General features: G+C 34.2%; 2 protein-coding genes and 1 long non-coding RNA gene across 4 annotated transcripts in view; all 3 read left to right on the forward strand.

The window, feature by feature from the left end:
- The first annotated feature begins 286 nt into the window (after positions 1–286).
- On the forward strand, positions 287–2,062 carry LOC135129945 (uncharacterized). Its single transcript, XM_064057215.1, has 2 exons — positions 287–360; positions 1,124–2,062. Exons 1-2 carry the CDS (start codon positions 304–306, stop codon positions 2,060–2,062), a joined length of 996 nt encoding a protein of 331 aa, XP_063913285.1. The 5' UTR covers positions 287–303.
- A 1,978-nt stretch (positions 2,063–4,040) lies between these two features.
- On the forward strand, positions 4,041–5,015 carry LOC135130433 (uncharacterized). The gene is made up of 2 exons (XR_010280774.1): positions 4,041–4,248; positions 4,301–5,015. It is a non-coding gene; the product is annotated as an uncharacterized LOC135130433 (long non-coding RNA).
- Positions 5,016–7,117: 2,102 nt separating this feature from the next.
- Positions 7,118–17,065, forward strand: part of LOC135130431 (protein fem-1 homolog A-like) — a 58,685-nt gene continuing 48,737 nt past the window's right edge. For both annotated transcript variants that reach the window (XR_010280771.1, XR_010280770.1), the window contains exon 1: positions 7,118–7,308. The gene's annotated coding sequence lies outside the window, so the exon portion shown is untranslated. The remainder of the gene's footprint in view (positions 7,309–17,065) is intronic.

The raw sequence follows: 17,065 nt of genomic DNA on the forward strand, positions 1-17,065 counted from the left end.
AAGAAAAATAGACGATGGTGGATTACACCGCTATATAGTAGTAGAAAAAGTGATTCCAATCTTCTACAGTCCATGCTGATAGAAGAAGATACAGGACATTTTAAGAATTTTGTTCGCATGTCGTCTGCGGATTTTGAGGTGCTACTGAATTTGATTGGTCCAAAGATTGAAAAGAAAAATACATACTTGAGAAATTCGGTTCTAGTCAAAGAGCGTCTTGCTATAACGCTCCGTTTTCTTGCGACTAGAGATTCCTAGACGAGCCTACAACATCTTTTTAAAGTATCAAAACAGTTAATTTCAATGATAGTGCCAGAAGTGTGTCGTGCTTTAATCGAGGCCCTACGGAATTACGTTAAGGTATGTATATATATTAGATAATGAAACCATAGTAATTACTTTAATAAAATATTTAATTGTGTAAAACTAACTATATTAGTGATACAAATTTCCATCGGCAACCGTATTATGTGATGACTGCGGACTAAGCACACAGTTATCAGACACATATTGCGATTGCGGTGACAGTAGTGGGACACTGCTAGTCGAAGAGCTGGACCGAGTACCAGTAGCTAACAAAGGATTGGTCGTCGGAGTATCGTAGTATCCTATATCGGCTTCAAACAGGATATTATTAATTGCATGTTCTACATACACCTGTGTTCTGGGGGTGTATGTTCTCAACTTCGCTGCTATGTGTTGAGAAAAAATATTAAACCTATCTGCTGGTAACTGCGATTGCGACATAGTGTACCGATTATGAGTATCTTTCAGCAGTTGCAATGCTTCGTTCAGCTGCGTGTCGCCTTTATCGTGTTTCATTCTTTTAGGCTTAGGCGGTCTTCCATGTGGAGACTTCACATTTTCCGTGGAAAGAACAGGCACATCTTCTGGACCATTTTCTGATGGTTCAGTTAGTGTATCCTCTCCATAGTCCTCTTGAGACGTACCGGCTTCATTCTGCGAGTCGTCAACTTCATCCTACAAATCACCATGATATAATTCCCAACATAATTTTTATTGCCGTTTTATTTATCGATATTTTCGGTTAGAATTTTAACTATATATACTTTATAAAAAATTATTAAACTGATCTAGTGTGATTTGTTCTTTTTTTTTTTAGATGCCATCAACGGCTAATGAGTGGGAGGTTATAGCAAAGCAATATGAAGAAATGTGGAATTTTCCACATTGCATTGGCGCTATGGATGGAAAACATGTCGTACCGCAATGTCCCATAAACAGTGGAAGTGATTACTTTGATTATAAATCGTTTTTTAGCATTGTATTATTTGCTCTTGTTGACGCGGATTATAATTTTTTGTTTGTGGATGTGGGGTGCCAGGGAAGAATTTCTGACGGAGGTGTTTTCAAACATAGCAAACTCCATAAAATGATGGAAACAGGAAGATTATCATTGCCGGCCGACGGGCCATTAGAAGGACGAAATAGATTGATGCCCTACGTAATTGTAGGTGACGAAGCTTTTCCGTTAACAACAAATATTATGAAACCTTACGCCGGCATGCACAGCAAGGGTTCACCAGAAAGAATTTTCAATTATCGACTTAGTAGAGCACGAAGAGTCGTTGAAAATGTTTTCGGGATTGCGTCTTCAGTTTTCCGAGTGTTAAGAAAACCAATTTTAGCAGTTGTGTATCTGCATAACTTTTTACGAAAATCGCCATTGTCAAGAAATCTTTATAGTCCACCTGGAACATTCGATTCTGATGACACAACAGGAAATTTTGTCCCTGGTACCTGGAGAACAACGTTAAACGAACAAACTACATCTCTATTATCTCTCAGGAATCTTCCCCGTAGATCAGCAGAAAATACAAAGGCAGTTCGACACGAATTTATTTTTCTACTACTGGATGTCTACCTTGGCAAAACAACTACGCTTAAGTTGAATTCATTTTTCACTATACTTACCAGAGTTTCAGTGTCGACAGTGGGCCGACTTTCATCTTTGTCAAGTAAAAACATTGTCTGGAAAGCAAACCATTTCGACACATATACTTCCTGGCGTCCTGCAAATGAAGTCATTAAGATATTTTAATTAGATACTGAAGTTAATAAATTTTGTGAAATAATAACATTTTATTGTACATTTACCTTTTCCACTGCCTACTGTTTTTTTCCTTTGCTTTTCTGGCTTCTGAAGGAACCCAGAAAGCTATTCATTTTGCTTTTCACCTCTTGCAACTCCATATCCAATTTTGTCGCAATTTCCACCCAAGCGTTATGTTTTTCCTTTTTGGAAAAATATTGTGGATGTTTCGCGTTCCACAATAGTGGATATTTTTCGTAAATATCCACCAATTCCAAATATTTTTCATGGCTCCACTCTTCGCACATGTTGCATTCGCACTGTCACCGTCCAAACTGAGAACACATGCATGCGTTGAGTCGTTTGAAAAATGTCAAAAGACCGACACGTTTTGACTCGCTACATGTGCGCTCGCAATGTCTCGTGAAACAGAAAACATACGTCGCGAAAAGGCGAGAAGCCCGTCCACACTAGAGAACGCACGTACGTCTCATGCGTTCTCGCTGCATGTGCGCTCAAGTGTGTACCGGGTTTTACGCATATATCTTGGGTTGTGTCAATTTCAACAGCAAACATTTCAGCCTGTCTGATTTCGTCAGATATAATTTTCTTTATACAACAACCAATTGTTTGTATTATGAGGTTAACTGCATTATTAGATAATGAAGTTAACAAATTTCCTCGTCCTCGTTTACTTGTTGATTGTCTAATGAAGGATGTTTCTCTAGCTAACTTACTTTTGCTAATTACCTCATCCAAATGTTCTTTAAGTATGATATCGTACCTAGCCAGTAAGAGCACCAGTTCTAAAAAATGTCCATGGCTTAAATTCAAGTCGTCTAATGTATAAGCCGCTTCATGCGTTTACTTCTGTAACTAAGACCGCATTTTCTAATTACTTTAATAACATCTATAACTCTTTCTAAGACAAGCCTTTTTTTTAATTTGTTCATTTCTTAATTTTACTGAGTCAGATAACAAGAGACCTTTAATATTTTTATCCTTAGACCTCAGCAGGTAGGCTTCTGCTGATTTCATGTTCGAGTATTCGTTGGTGTATATGAGTCCAGTCGCTTGTTCCATTGCAAAATGAGTTTGTCTCCGACTGTTTCGTAAAGGCTAAACACACTGAACAAAAAAACTTAGATGACTTTATATCATAAGTTAGCCGTAACCGACGGGCACCATCTTTAGAAAAATAAACTTTTTTTGAAGGAAAAGGTAAATTTAAATTTTCGTCTTGCGGCTGAGGATGATATTCGAAGAACAAATCGATGTCTACAGGTTTTGGTTTTATAAAGAAGTTGATCGAATCTTCGTTCTCATGTAGTTCAATACCTTCCGATTCCTTGATTGAACAGTCAAATCCAGTCGGCACTGTAGCTACGGTTTTTTCGAGTTCTTCATATTCGCTACCACTGTCACTGTCCTTAGAAGTTGAAGACATAGGCACAGCTTCACTGTTGCACTTTAACTGATTTTTGAAAAACGAATCTAATTTAGAACATTTTTCGGCCTCACTTTTCAACAGTTTTTGTTTTTTTCGGGAATACGTTCGGCACCTTCTTTACGTTTTTTCTTATCCATGCTTAACTTACTCCGACTAATGTCTATAGTCAACTGAAAAATGTGAATAGTAGAACTCGAGAATCGGCATGCAAAGTAATAAAAGGTGGTTTCGTTTCACATCTCGGAATTCAGCATCAACACGTGCAATGGAAACGGGCACATTGCACTTTTATTAAACGATAAGCCGACAAAGCAGCAAGACGGCTATAATAAAAGGTTCCCCCCCTGCTTTCATAATGCACTTTGCAATTTAAGCGGAAATTGTAATATATGTATAAAGTAATATACAGGGTCATTATAAAATATTGTAGTCGAAGAAGGCCATGATTTTGGTGACATTTTGTGCCGCCTTTTTCAGTTTTGTGGAAAGGATTACACTAATATTGGAATTTTTATTTTTAGCGCCACATTAGTTGACATTAGCGGCTGCACTGTTTCAACGCTTCATCAAATTCTGTCAGATGTCAATAATTTTTTCGTTTGTACTGGTACGTTTTCCCTCACTTTGTGCGTTAATTGACTTGTCTTGTTTTCATTTTTGCTGTCTTCCCCTTTGTTAGAACTTTAATAAGTGTCTCAAAAAACAGTTTTTATCAAAACTACAGATCATTGTGGAATAATCTCAGGTAATGAACAGAGAGGAATAACTATGGTCAGTGTTACAAATGATTTTTTTAGTTCTTTGGCGCAATCATCATGCCTATTACCGTAATGGGGTGTTAAATGAGGATGGGGATGGAGTGTACTCTGTGGAGGCGTCTAAAAACGAGTATCTAGTGAAATGTTCTGTTGTCATTGATGAAGAATCTTTGAAGACGCTATATGGCGAATTATGGCCAGATTTAACGACACTGGTAGCATTTCTAAGTGAAAACCGACGGGGAGACCTCAAGTTAGTGAAGACGTTGTTGAAGATTTAAGGATGAGAATGGAACAAAGTCCGAATAAAGCTTTGTCAAAAATCTTTACTGTCCGGAGTACCATACAGCCCATGTCAGAAAATCGTAAAAGAGAAGTTACATATGCATCCATACAAGATTTTGTTGGTTCAGGAGCTGTAACCAGCTGATTTTCCTTGCCGCGTTGGGTAGTGTAGTTGGTTTCAAGCTGATATGGACGATAACGGGATTCTCGATTTGTCGTTCTTTTCTGATGAAGCCTGGTTTCATCTGTTAGGCTATTATGTCAACTGACAGAACTTCAGAATTTGGTGTATAGAAAATACTCACGCTTTTGAAGAAACACCATCACACGCAATGAAGGTTGGTGTGTGGTTAGCAGACGACGATTCATAGGCCTGATACTTTTTCAAGTAAATGAATGTGATCAATAAACAAAATTAGATGTAGAAAGTGTATGTAGGTACTGCAATAAAGTTTTTTATTTTCAGTAACTTTCATTTTTCTTTCGGTGTTAGTTGCATTCTCTTAATTTAAAACTTACTTCAACTTACTGTTTAGTAATAATTGTAATTTTACTATTAGGAAAGTTAAAAATCTTTATTAAACATTCTGTTGTTTCAAGAGATCTCATAATCAGCTACAGAACTCTTAACACTATGCTCCTGAAATTTTATTGGTTTTTTCATCTTTTTTCTTATAGAAATTTTGAAAAATCTTGATATTAGGATGGCCATGTGGGCGTGTTTTGGGTAGAACCTCTTTGACATTCCTGTTATGCAGATCTGGCATGTTTCAGATATCTAGAAACTGCAAAGCTGAAGGTAATGTTTGGACATAGCAGTTTTCACCTATTGTAGGGATGAAGATCAAGGATTTCAGTTGTGTTTTTTCAAGAGAAAAGCACCGGTCACAAACCATGTCTGCACCAATATTTTGACGATTCCTTACAATTTACAAACAGAACTTTCGCGGGATCACAACTTTGGCAAAATTATTTACTGCAAAAACTCATTAGGTACTCATAGTGTTCGTTAACTGTGATAAGACTTGCTCTGCCATTGTCCATTACGTGATTTTTCACAATTTTTACCTTCAGGGTACCTATAAAAATGTAATTTTTTAAATAATTACCGTGTTCATTGGTTTCGACAAACTTAACCTCACTTTTTGGATTTCATTATTTGAAAAATTATTGTTTCTTTGCAAAACAGACCAGATGATTTATTCTGTTCAACTCCAATCGACTTTCCAAGGTGTAATTCATGACAAAGCCCTTAAACGTTTTTCTGACAATTTACAATTTTTGAAACTGAAATGTATTGCAGTGGCGTTCACAAATGCTCGATAACACTGCAACCCTTAATGCTCTGGCCTGGCGTCTTTTCGTGTCTATTTAAAATGAAATTAAACCGCGAACCGGGCATTTCAATTTTTGACACATCTGACAGATTTGTTTGGACGTTCGTGACATTTCAAAACAGTTCAAATCATTTTGGTGATTAGCGGCACGAGAAAAATTTCATTTGTTTTTCATAGGTGAGTTGACTACAATATTTTATAATGACCCTGTATATTTTTTAATATTTATTGGAAGAAATTTGGACAACGAATGGCGTGGTGGCTCACAACAGGATGGTGCAGGCCACCGGGACTTCTCCGGGTATCCCGGCGGGCCAGCACGCCCCTGCCCCCATTAGCATTTAATACGGCTGTAAGCGATTTCCACAACTTTACTACTAGTATTTTTCTCTTGGGACCTGACTAATTTTAAATTTTTAAAACTTACCAGGATCACATTTTGTTCGAACGTAGGCCTTCCGAGGCGTTTCTTTTCCATCTAAATCTGATGTGAATTATGGATTTTTAGGGAAATAAATGTTTAATTGCATAACTTTGTTTTTTTTTTTTTTGTAATAAAACACGTGACTATTAGTCATAATAATTCTGCTATGAATAAAAGTATTATTAATTATTATTACCTCAACAACTTTCTTAAAAATTAGTCGCTTATCTTCCCAAAAAACTGCCAGCCAGCAAAATCCCAACAATGACGCATATGCCGTCAAAAATTTGAGGTTAAAGACGATTTATCGCTAGAGTATGATGGCGTGATAAGTTTTCGATTAATGAGATGATAAAATGACGAAACAAAATCGCTTTTAGGATAACAAGTGATACATTTGACGTGTGAAGTGATATTTTATCACTTTGCTCGTTTTTCACGAGAAACAAAATCGCACCCCTATGGCTGCAATTTTGTTTCTCGATCGAAAAAAACTCGATAGCTATAAAATCTCGTTTGCTGATTGGTTGAGATGCTACATCTCTGTCACATTTGTCGATTCTGTCACGAAATCAAGTCTTCATGGAGTGATATTTTCTCGATAGCTTTGAGTGAAGTGATGAATACGCAAAGAATAAATGCAAACTTTTGCGTTTAAAAGCTACGCAATGACATTTGTCTCAGTGATAATTTATCACTTCGATCGAGAAACAAAATCGCACGGTCACTTTATTTATCGCCCATCCCTACTCCGCAACTCCGAATCGTAGGATTTGTAGGTCAGTTTCCGCCAGTTCTGGTTCTGTTCTGTTCTGTCGTTTTGTGGTCAGTTGTCACGTTATCAGTTCGCTCTCGTATGTCGAGTAAAGCAGTACACGTAGTCGCGCACGGGTTTGGTTTTGATATTATTTATTTTGTTAAAACAAATTGGCTAGAACAACGTGAATTATCGTCTGATCATCCTAGAGGCCCCCTGGAAGATTTATTGTACGACATTACAGGTAGGATTTTATTTTCATGATAATATGATTTCACGGCGAGCCCGGTGTCACCTGTAATTTTCATTAACTTGCACTTGCACACATCGACCAAGTGCTTATGGGCTGTTGCTGTTATGATGTTTTACGGTGATTCCGAACAGAAATTATCCGAAAACAACACACAGCCATCGACAGCTGGGCGAACTTCTAAAATCCGTGACGTCGCGTATTGTTAAATGGACCAATTTAAACCAATGTATAATTTATATAATTTCAGAAGTTCATAAACAATCATTTCTTCCTTCATCACTTTCTGCTTTGGTAGTCGAATCTGCCAATCCTGACCAAACGGTTACAAGATCCAAATCAACAAAAAGAATAACAATGACACGACCTGTGTCAAATACGTTGTGCATGTTTATGGATTATGCTGTTCTCAAATGATTTTAACCACAGAAATGGGTTTAAAAGCAAGTGGGCATTTATGCAAATTTGGTGATGGGATTTATTTTATAATGCACAAACGAAAATGACCTTAAATATGTTTTGGAAATTAACTCTAGAGTGACAGCACAATTATGTTATGTGCTATAAAATTTCAAAGTCATAAATAATCGAAAGCTGTATGTATAAATAAATCAAGTTGATATTAATGGATAATGAATGTATAGAAAAAGTTGGAAATATTTCTTAATAAGTTCATGAATCTTAATATAGGATGCAAAACGTCAAATGTGCCTCATTTAACGCAGGTATGGGGTAAGTTTGACATATAAGGAATTCACGTTCGGTAGATGTAACTAGATTTGGTAACTTTTTTTTTAAGCTGTGTAACTGCGGACATAATTGTTCTAGTGTATAATGTATTACTGGAATGTCAGAAAGTAGGTATCAAAAATGTGACATGTAAGTAAAGGTCAAATATCGAAAATGTGATGGTTTTGTGGTAATCTGGTGAATCTATTTTTGAACCAAGGAGAAAATTGCATCCCTCTAAAAGCCCAAAGAGCAACCCGCATGTAAAATTTTGACTAGTTTTTTTAGGACAAGCTTTGATGTCCTCATCATGGATCCACAATTTCAGCATGAATCCGTTCTGGTATATCCATGTCTCATCCAAGAAAATGAAAAGTAAATCTTCACCACAATCACGCAATTGGAGATAGGTACCGCCTTAGAAATTTGATTCTGGCAGCTATAGGGCAATTTCATGGTGTCGGACGTAAAATTTGGAACACAAAATACAATGTAAAAGCCTCCTGCATCAATTCATAATAATTTTGATACTATTATTGTTAATGAAACATCTAATAAGACATCGTAGATTATAAAAATAATATATTTGCAGCAAATAGTTCCCACATGTTTAAGCGAGAATCTTACATATTTTGGTGTCGGACGTATTCACACAAAACCATAACCAAACAGTGAGTTGTATGAACGTAATTTTCTGCGAATTTTGGAAATATTCGAAGTATTGAGAGAAATCATACTATGAAATGATATGTTTAGAATACACCTATAACGTCAAACCATAGTTAACAATTTAATTTGTATATTTTAAAATAATTTAAGTTTGGTGTCGGACGTAAATTTATGGTGTCGGACGTAAACTTATCAAATAAAATTACGCAAATAAAATGGTTTAAAGGTATATTTAACTAGAACAACATTTAATTCTTAATGAAAACAAACTAATAGGACTAAATATTTATTTTTACTCCCCGAGGAGTATCTCCAGGCAACTCACTTATGAGCAAATCGCCTTTTCCACAAGGCTGCACAAAATGAAGAGATTGACAACCAGTAATAGACTTCGCGGTTTTCTATTGGTGTCGTTTAATAAATGTGTGCCAGAAGAACTGTTTCAGTTTAGTCTTCAGTTTTTGAAATATTTGTGAAGATGTTTCAGATAAATTGACTTTGTGCGTCCATTGATATTTTGCCACTGACAGTACTCTAGCACTATTTCTTCAGTTGGAGTAAACGCATCTATTTTATTACGGCATAAATCACAAAGTTGTAACATACAATCTTTCGAAGAATCGTCGCAAACGATTTGAGAAATAAATTCTCCAGTATTTGTTTTTAGATCTGTGCACTTTGCAAGTGTATCGAGTAAAAGTTTGATATTTTCGTGGTATATACAAACACATACCGTATGTGGAAGAGATCGAAAGAGTTTGCAGTGTTTTGGTCGTAAAAGAGTAAACTTTGTAAATCCTATCTTTATATCTGAATGTACAGTCTGAAAATGTGAGTACGTTTCTTTTAATGACGACAATAAATATCTTGCTTGTTTTTCCACCTTTTTCCCACATTCTTTATATACAACTTTATCTTTTTTTCCATGAGCTTGCCAACTGACTTCGTCTTGTTCGTGAAAGTTTTTCACAATATCTGAATGATTGTCCTTTTGTAACGGGAAAATAGGCGGACCGTCGTTAACATCTATTTTGTACTGTAAAGCCAACTGATAAATCACTTCCTTACATCTTTCAGCTGACTTTGGCAAATTATTAGTTACCTTCTTTAAAGCTTTTCCCAATGCTTGTCGACTTTTGTAGACGGTTGATAATTGTTCAGTAGAAGAACTAGACTCTACATTTTCTTTACTTTTTTGCTTCTTCATTTTATACCAGTTTTTCATTCTTTCGCATTCCTTTATTTTAAATTGTTTTAGCTGGTATGCTGTCATTTTTTGATTACGCTTGGTCCGGTACTCAATTTTCCTTAATCTGTCCTTTTCCAGGTATGCTTTTTTCAATTCAGGATTACTGTTTAATTTTACCCTTCTTCTTGCCATTTTTTGCTGATTTGTTAACGCCATTATTTAACACGCGTATGCAACAATTTATACATAGATACATTTAGAAAATGTCAAAAAAATAATTTCGAACCCGCCTAGGCTTGCGTAGGTTTCTATCTTCTGCGTGACGAGACTTTCGAAATTTAGAAATAGAAATATTTTACGTCCGACACTACTATTTTACTAAAGACCGTCAGAGTATACTTGAACTTAATTATCTCAAGAGTTGTATCATCTAAAGGTTGCATTATATCCGGTAAACTGATTAATTATTATTTCAAATTTACATGTGGCAAAGATATTTTGTATTTTTTTTGGTGTCGGACGTAAACGCTTTCAGTAAGTGTATTTATTTTATTCCTTTTGTAATAACTACCCCAAATTGTATTGATTAAATTCGGGTAAAGTAACACCTGACAATCATTATTAAGAGCAAGATTACAATTTGTCTTGATTATAAAGCGTAATAATTATTTTTGTTTAAATTACGAAGTCACCATGTAATATGAGAATAATTAAGTATTCGGTCATATTATAAAAAACACTCAAAAATTAAATAATTTCAAAATCTTTTCAAAAATCGATACTAGTATGAAACTAATGAATATTTACTCCAGTGGTGGAAGTAAATTTAATTGTATAAATTTGCAATTAATTTTATTGGTGTGAAGTTGACAAATTTGTGAAACTGCCCTATAACGTGTTTAAAATGTGAAAAACTTCGCCTTCGGAAACCTAAATTTATACGTGTATTACGTACAATTATTTTCAAAGCCGAGTGTTTTACCTCTTACAAAACAATGACGATTATATAAAACTTAAAAACCAGTTGTAGAACGGAACCAACAAAGCATGTAGGTATATAAATCTGCGCAGTCGTCTCTCTGATTCTGATTATAATATTAACGGCACAAGCGCCGCTGTATCTGTATTATTTTAAAATTCGAAAAATACTCGACAACACTAGCGAACTTCACGGAGAATATTTCTGCCACCAGTTTAACTGTTTCCGTTTTACTCAATTTTTTGAAAACCACGAAATATTTCTTGTTTCTTTTCCTTTAAAATGAGCTTTCTCGTGATTACTTTCATGGAAATTGTTTCCATGCTGTATTTAAGGATTTTCTTGAAACGAAGCGTGTTGAAATTAGAAAAATTTCGTTTTTTTCCACACAATTCAGATTTGACATTTGAATTAGAAAATTAGACAGTTGATGCCAATCTTAAATTTCTAGTGATCTTAAGATTGCAACTTAACCACAGAAAAGTTTCTGTCAGTTACTTCTACCGAACGTGAATGCTTATTACAGTAGTGGACTATTCTGTCATAAACAACGGTACTGAGAAATAACTCCGTATCTCGTTAGGCTGTCATTTTCATCCTGATTGTTGTTATCATTTTGTCCACATGAAGTTATAGTACTTGGCTTCTCATTTTCTAAACGTTTTTACTACTGGAAGTGTAAAACACATTTAGAAAAATTATATTAGCCAAATACACCTTTGGTAGAAATTTACCTGTACTACTCTACGTATTTTAGTTTCATGATTTAGATGATTTGCTAAATCAAGATATCTTAATACCATTAAGCCCTAAAAGAGCCTCTTGTGTTGCTACTTGTTTTCTCATTAAGGTATTTTTCACATATGGATTCTTCCCTTGAACGCTTCCTATCGGTAATGAGTCATCATTTTCAAAGAACAATCTTTATCTACAATAATAGGTACTTCTCTTCTTCCCATTTTCCCTCAAAGTCGGATCATGACATAGTGACTTCCAACTTCTGTTTGTTATATCTACCGACACAAAGGTTTCTTTATCTTTAGTCAGGTCCATTCTTTGATAGTTTTCTATATCTTTGTTTTGTGATCTGTATTTATTTATAACAGGTGTTCAATTGAAAAATCATTTGGAATAGTCGTTGGAATTTAAATTAGACGACTTTAAAATAATAATTTAGAAACTTACTTGTCGCTCATCATTTTTTCTACATATATGTCAACATCGTTATACTTTGTTGTATACCCCTTGATAAAAACTTGATAACCACCTGCTACAAAGCATCTTCTTGCAGAATGTTCAATTTTTATTAATTCTCGAAGCACTCCGGAGAAAACCTTTTTTGATATCTCATCATTAAAATAATAGTAAAATGTCGTTCTAGAAAATACATTGATGTAAAATTCTGCAAAATCACTTAATGAACTCACTATTTCACACGGATGCACATTTTAATCAATTACCCCGCGTGTACAAAACTGTGTGAGTAGGGATTTCATACTGTTGTTTCCAAAAAATTTCGGGCAAATACATAATAAGTCATATTCCCATTGCTTTGCATTGATCTGTGGGAACCTAATTTGCTCAATATGGCCGAAATTTTTTGGGAACGACTGTATGTGTATATAATTAAATTTGATAATCGAATTTGATTAACAAAAAAAAAAAAAGATAATATCGTGGTTTTGCATTAAAACAAATAAGAACCCACAAACAAATTATATGCATTTTTTTTCTTAGAAACAAATTAGTAACTGTTGAGACAAAAACACACTCGCATGGTTTTTTGTCAACTCAACAAATACTACGTTTTTCTTTGCGATGAAACAAATAAAAAAACAAATTTTTTATCGTTCTTTGTCGTTAGTACATTCTGGACAGAGAAAATTCTGAATATGCTATTCTAATGTATCTATTTCGTACGCCCCCTTTGGAAAAGTGAGCACTTTTTCCTTACTTTCACCTTTTTTTTTAAATAATAAAACTTGTTCTTCCATTTTTTTGACTGTTTTGCATCATTTACCGCTTTGGGTATACCAGCTGCGCTTCCAGACAGTGCATCAAGAGCGGTTAATCGTCAAATACATGTCAGCGGTAGAAGTGGTAAAAATCCTCCCTATTTCATTGATCATTTGCCTCCGACCTACGACTTTTTTGATAGCTAACTGAACAGTTTTGAGTGCTCTTTGTATAGTATTAAAACTCTCACTAGTGTTTATTCGTATTGATAGTTCCAAAACAGCTTGATGAAAAGTGAGTTTTGATTTTTTTCTTTTTAATGCTGAAATCCTGGTGGCAGTCATACCGAGTGTACTGTTCGTTCGCATAAATTTCTACTCACTCACTGCTGAGTCTTTGTATAAAACACGTGATGCAGTTATCTTTTGTAATATATACGATTAGGTTTGTTACTACAGACTTACGAAGGGTAATATAATAAATTGTCTACAGTACTAATGTAGATACGCAGTTTGAATGTTAAATTGTTAATTGCGATACATGTTGTGAAAGGAATTAGAATAAATAATTAAAACTATATATATATATGTTTATTATGTTTTTGTCTACACCATGTTTTAAAGAAAAATAAACCCTTAAATAACTTAATTACTTATTTAATGTTTAATGAACATTTTAATTTCGTCTTTGTTTTTTATTATTCCAACTTTTAAGGATGGATGTTTCCAGTATCTAGAGAGAAGTTCCGGTTATCATAATAATAATAATAATAATAATACCATTTATTGTAACCAACAGACACTAAGTCCAGTTACAGGATACAATATGAAACAAACCACTTTCTTACATATAATTAGGAAACAAAAATAAATTAAATAATTCTGAAATACAAATACAAATATTTTTAATTTAAATTAAAGAGTTTCTTGCATTCCCTAATAAATGACGGACAACTATGAGTAAATATATCTACATATTTGCAAATATTGTTGTAATTCCTACACATAGTAATTATGGGCGAGTACATATGCTGATTAGTCTTAGGTGTACTATAATCAAAGGTTAACATTAATCTAGATGTTGAACGAGGTACATGAAAGTGCAACAGTCCAGTTAGAGATTCAGAAATGAATATACAATTAACTAATTTATACAAGAATACGACAGACATATAATTACGTCTTACTGCTAATGACACTTGCTTAAACTCTTTTAATAATTCAGCTTGAGCGCAATGTTGTGGTGGATATCTACCGTATTTAACAAAATATAGGTAATTAAAAAAATTTCGCTGTACTTTTTCTATTGTATTGATGTGTACATCATAATATGGAGACCAAACAACTGAACAATACTCAAGCTTGGTTCGGACCAGTGCATAATACAAAACTAATAGACCATCAATATTACTAAAATTGACCGTATTCCGTTTAATAAATCCTAGCAATTTAAGTGCATCATTTGAAATTTTTATTATGTGTGGTATGAACGAAAGCGTAGTGTCTACTAAAAGACACCAAGATCACGTACACACGTATCTAGTTATAATTTCACTATTGATTGTATAAACAAAATTAATTGCAGTATTTTTTCGACTAATGGTCAATGACTGACATTTTTTTACATTAACAGATAATTTGTTGTTTTTAGACCAAACTAAAAATTTATTAACATTTTCCTGTAAAGTTAAACAGTCAGTTTGAGAGTTAATTGTATTTATGATTTTTAAATCATCGGTATACCTAAGAAATGGACAACTAAAACAAGATTTTACATCATTTATGTAAATATTAAATAGTAGGGGACCAAGGTTTGACCCTTGTGTCACGCCACTACTTACTGGAAATGTAGAAGAGCAGAAACCTTTATATTCGACATATTGATAATGATTACTGAAAAATTATCTAAACAAATCCAGTAAACTTGGGCACAAACCTAACCGACTGAGTTTACACACTAAAATTTCATGATCTACTATATCAAATGCTTTTGTCATATCAGTATAGATTATGTCAACTTGCATACGATTTGCAAGTGCTTTTAAAACAATTTGTGTAAATTCACACAAATTCGTGCAAGTGGACCGACTTGAAACTGTGAGCTGAAATATTCGCTGGAGAGTACATCATCAGATAAACAAGACTCACTTAACAAAATTACATCGTCGTCGGAGGATGTCACGTTGGGATAAAAAGTATGAACTTTGGTGTTAAGCCCCCTAACATTTTGTACAGCAATAGAGATGGTGACATTATTTCTCTTCGGTGTTAAGTTTCGTGCCGGGTTGGGGGTGCTCTGAAAAAAAAAACCTATTCACGGTAATACCGTTTGGCCACAATTCTGGATTAATAATTTTATCTTTTTCATTTAGCGGAATAGTTATCTTAAATGAAGCATAGATATTAGGCATTTTAGAATTCAACTTTTCACATTGCATTTGACTAACATATTTTCTTAATAATTCAACAATACTCTCCTCAGTAGTGCTCGGCTCCAAACGGGACACATGAAAATACGCCATTTTGGGAACACTTTTGAGAGTTGTACTTGTGCTGTTTCCGCTACCAATGAGAAGAGTTTTTCTGCGTTGAGTACGCTGTTCACGTTGTTTTCTATTTTTCCTGTGAGTCACTAGTGTGAATGAAGTTTCGTTTAACTCATTCATCTCTAACTGAACATTGGGTTTAATTATTTCGGAACACTCTTTATGCGTCTTCATTGTTTTAGTATCTTTTTTACTTAGATTTTTATTATTAATCTTATCGCTAACACCGAGGTTGACGATTGTGCTGTTATCTTTTAGGCTAGTACTGGTTAAAGGGGCAGCGATATCATCTGCCAGAGGAACTGATGTAATAATATGAGGAGAGTTGCTTGTATTGACATTTCGAACTTGGTGTGTGATTTTGTCCTTAGTAACAGATTTAGGGGTATAAAGGTGAAGAAGTTGAATATTGCTTTCTTTAAGGATGAAGACTTCTTCCCTCAGTTTCTTGATTTCATCCATCAGCGGTTTAGTAAAGGCTTCAACAAAATTATATAGATTTTCTGTACTCAACTCACTCGTATTTACGTCTACATTGATGGCGGTACAGTTTTTGCACACCCAGCTCTCCTTGTTACAAGAGATAAAAAATATCTTACACAATGCCTCAAAACAGCTACCATGTAGAGTCACAGGACACAACTTGCATTTAACTTTATTCACATTTTTGTTTATGTAGGATTTGCACACTTTACAGTATGTACTACCGGCTTTATCTTGCAGAGCAGACGGCAACACGTCTTCACCGTCCGACATCTTGAAACATTGAACCAGTTTGAATGTAAATTGTTAATCGCGATACATGTTGTGAAAGGAATTAGAATAAATAATTAAAACTATATATACATATATGTTTATTATGTTTTTGTCTACACTATGTTTTAAAGAAAAATAAACCCTTAAATAACTTAATTACTTATTTAATGTTTAATGAACATTTTAATTTCATCTTTGTTTTTTATTATTCCAACTTTAAGGATGGATGTTGTCAGTATCTAGAGAGAAGTTCCGGTTATCATAGTCTTTTGTATCATAATATCCGATTTCAATGCTTACATTCTCTATTTTCTCTAAACCAATGAAAATTCTTACTTTTGTTGGTTTTTCGTCTGTTTCTTGTTCCTGTTGTCGGCCTTGTTTTTGCTGTTGCTCCTCTCCTTGTTGTGAACCTATAATATTATATATAAATCGATATTAAATTTACAAATATCTTAAAAAAAAAAACTCACCGCCTCGAGTTCTTGGTCTCGCTTCTCTTAGGCTTCGCATGTAATTAGAGAGTTTAACAATTTTCTGCTTGTCATTTTCACGCTTATTATTTATCCTTTCTTTAACAATAAAAAAGAAAAAGAAAAATAAGCAAAGACAACCAATAATACATAGGAAACTTACCAGATGATTCGTCATCTCATTACACCGTCTTCCCATTTTTTTTTTAACTAAATTATAGGATAATGCCTTTTATAAACCCTCCACTTTTTTACGTCAACCTAGCGATAACAAACGCAGCATGAGGTGAACACCGAAGGAAAAAATTGGATTTTATCTTCTAAAAGATAAGACAATAACAGGATGAGGTTTTAAATTTTTATTTTTTTAACAAACCGGATGAGATAATACGAAGAGATAAATATTCGTTTGTCCCTAAGAAGGAAAACAGTAACAGGATTTTAAAATAAGTAAT

This window comes from Zophobas morio, unplaced genomic scaffold, assembly GCF_036711695.1.
Source record: "Zophobas morio isolate AGI-343-1 ecotype UQ-CSIRO unplaced genomic scaffold, CSIRO_AGI_Zmor_V1 ptg000017l, whole genome shotgun sequence".
Lineage (NCBI taxonomy): Eukaryota > Metazoa > Arthropoda > Insecta > Coleoptera > Tenebrionidae > Zophobas > Zophobas morio.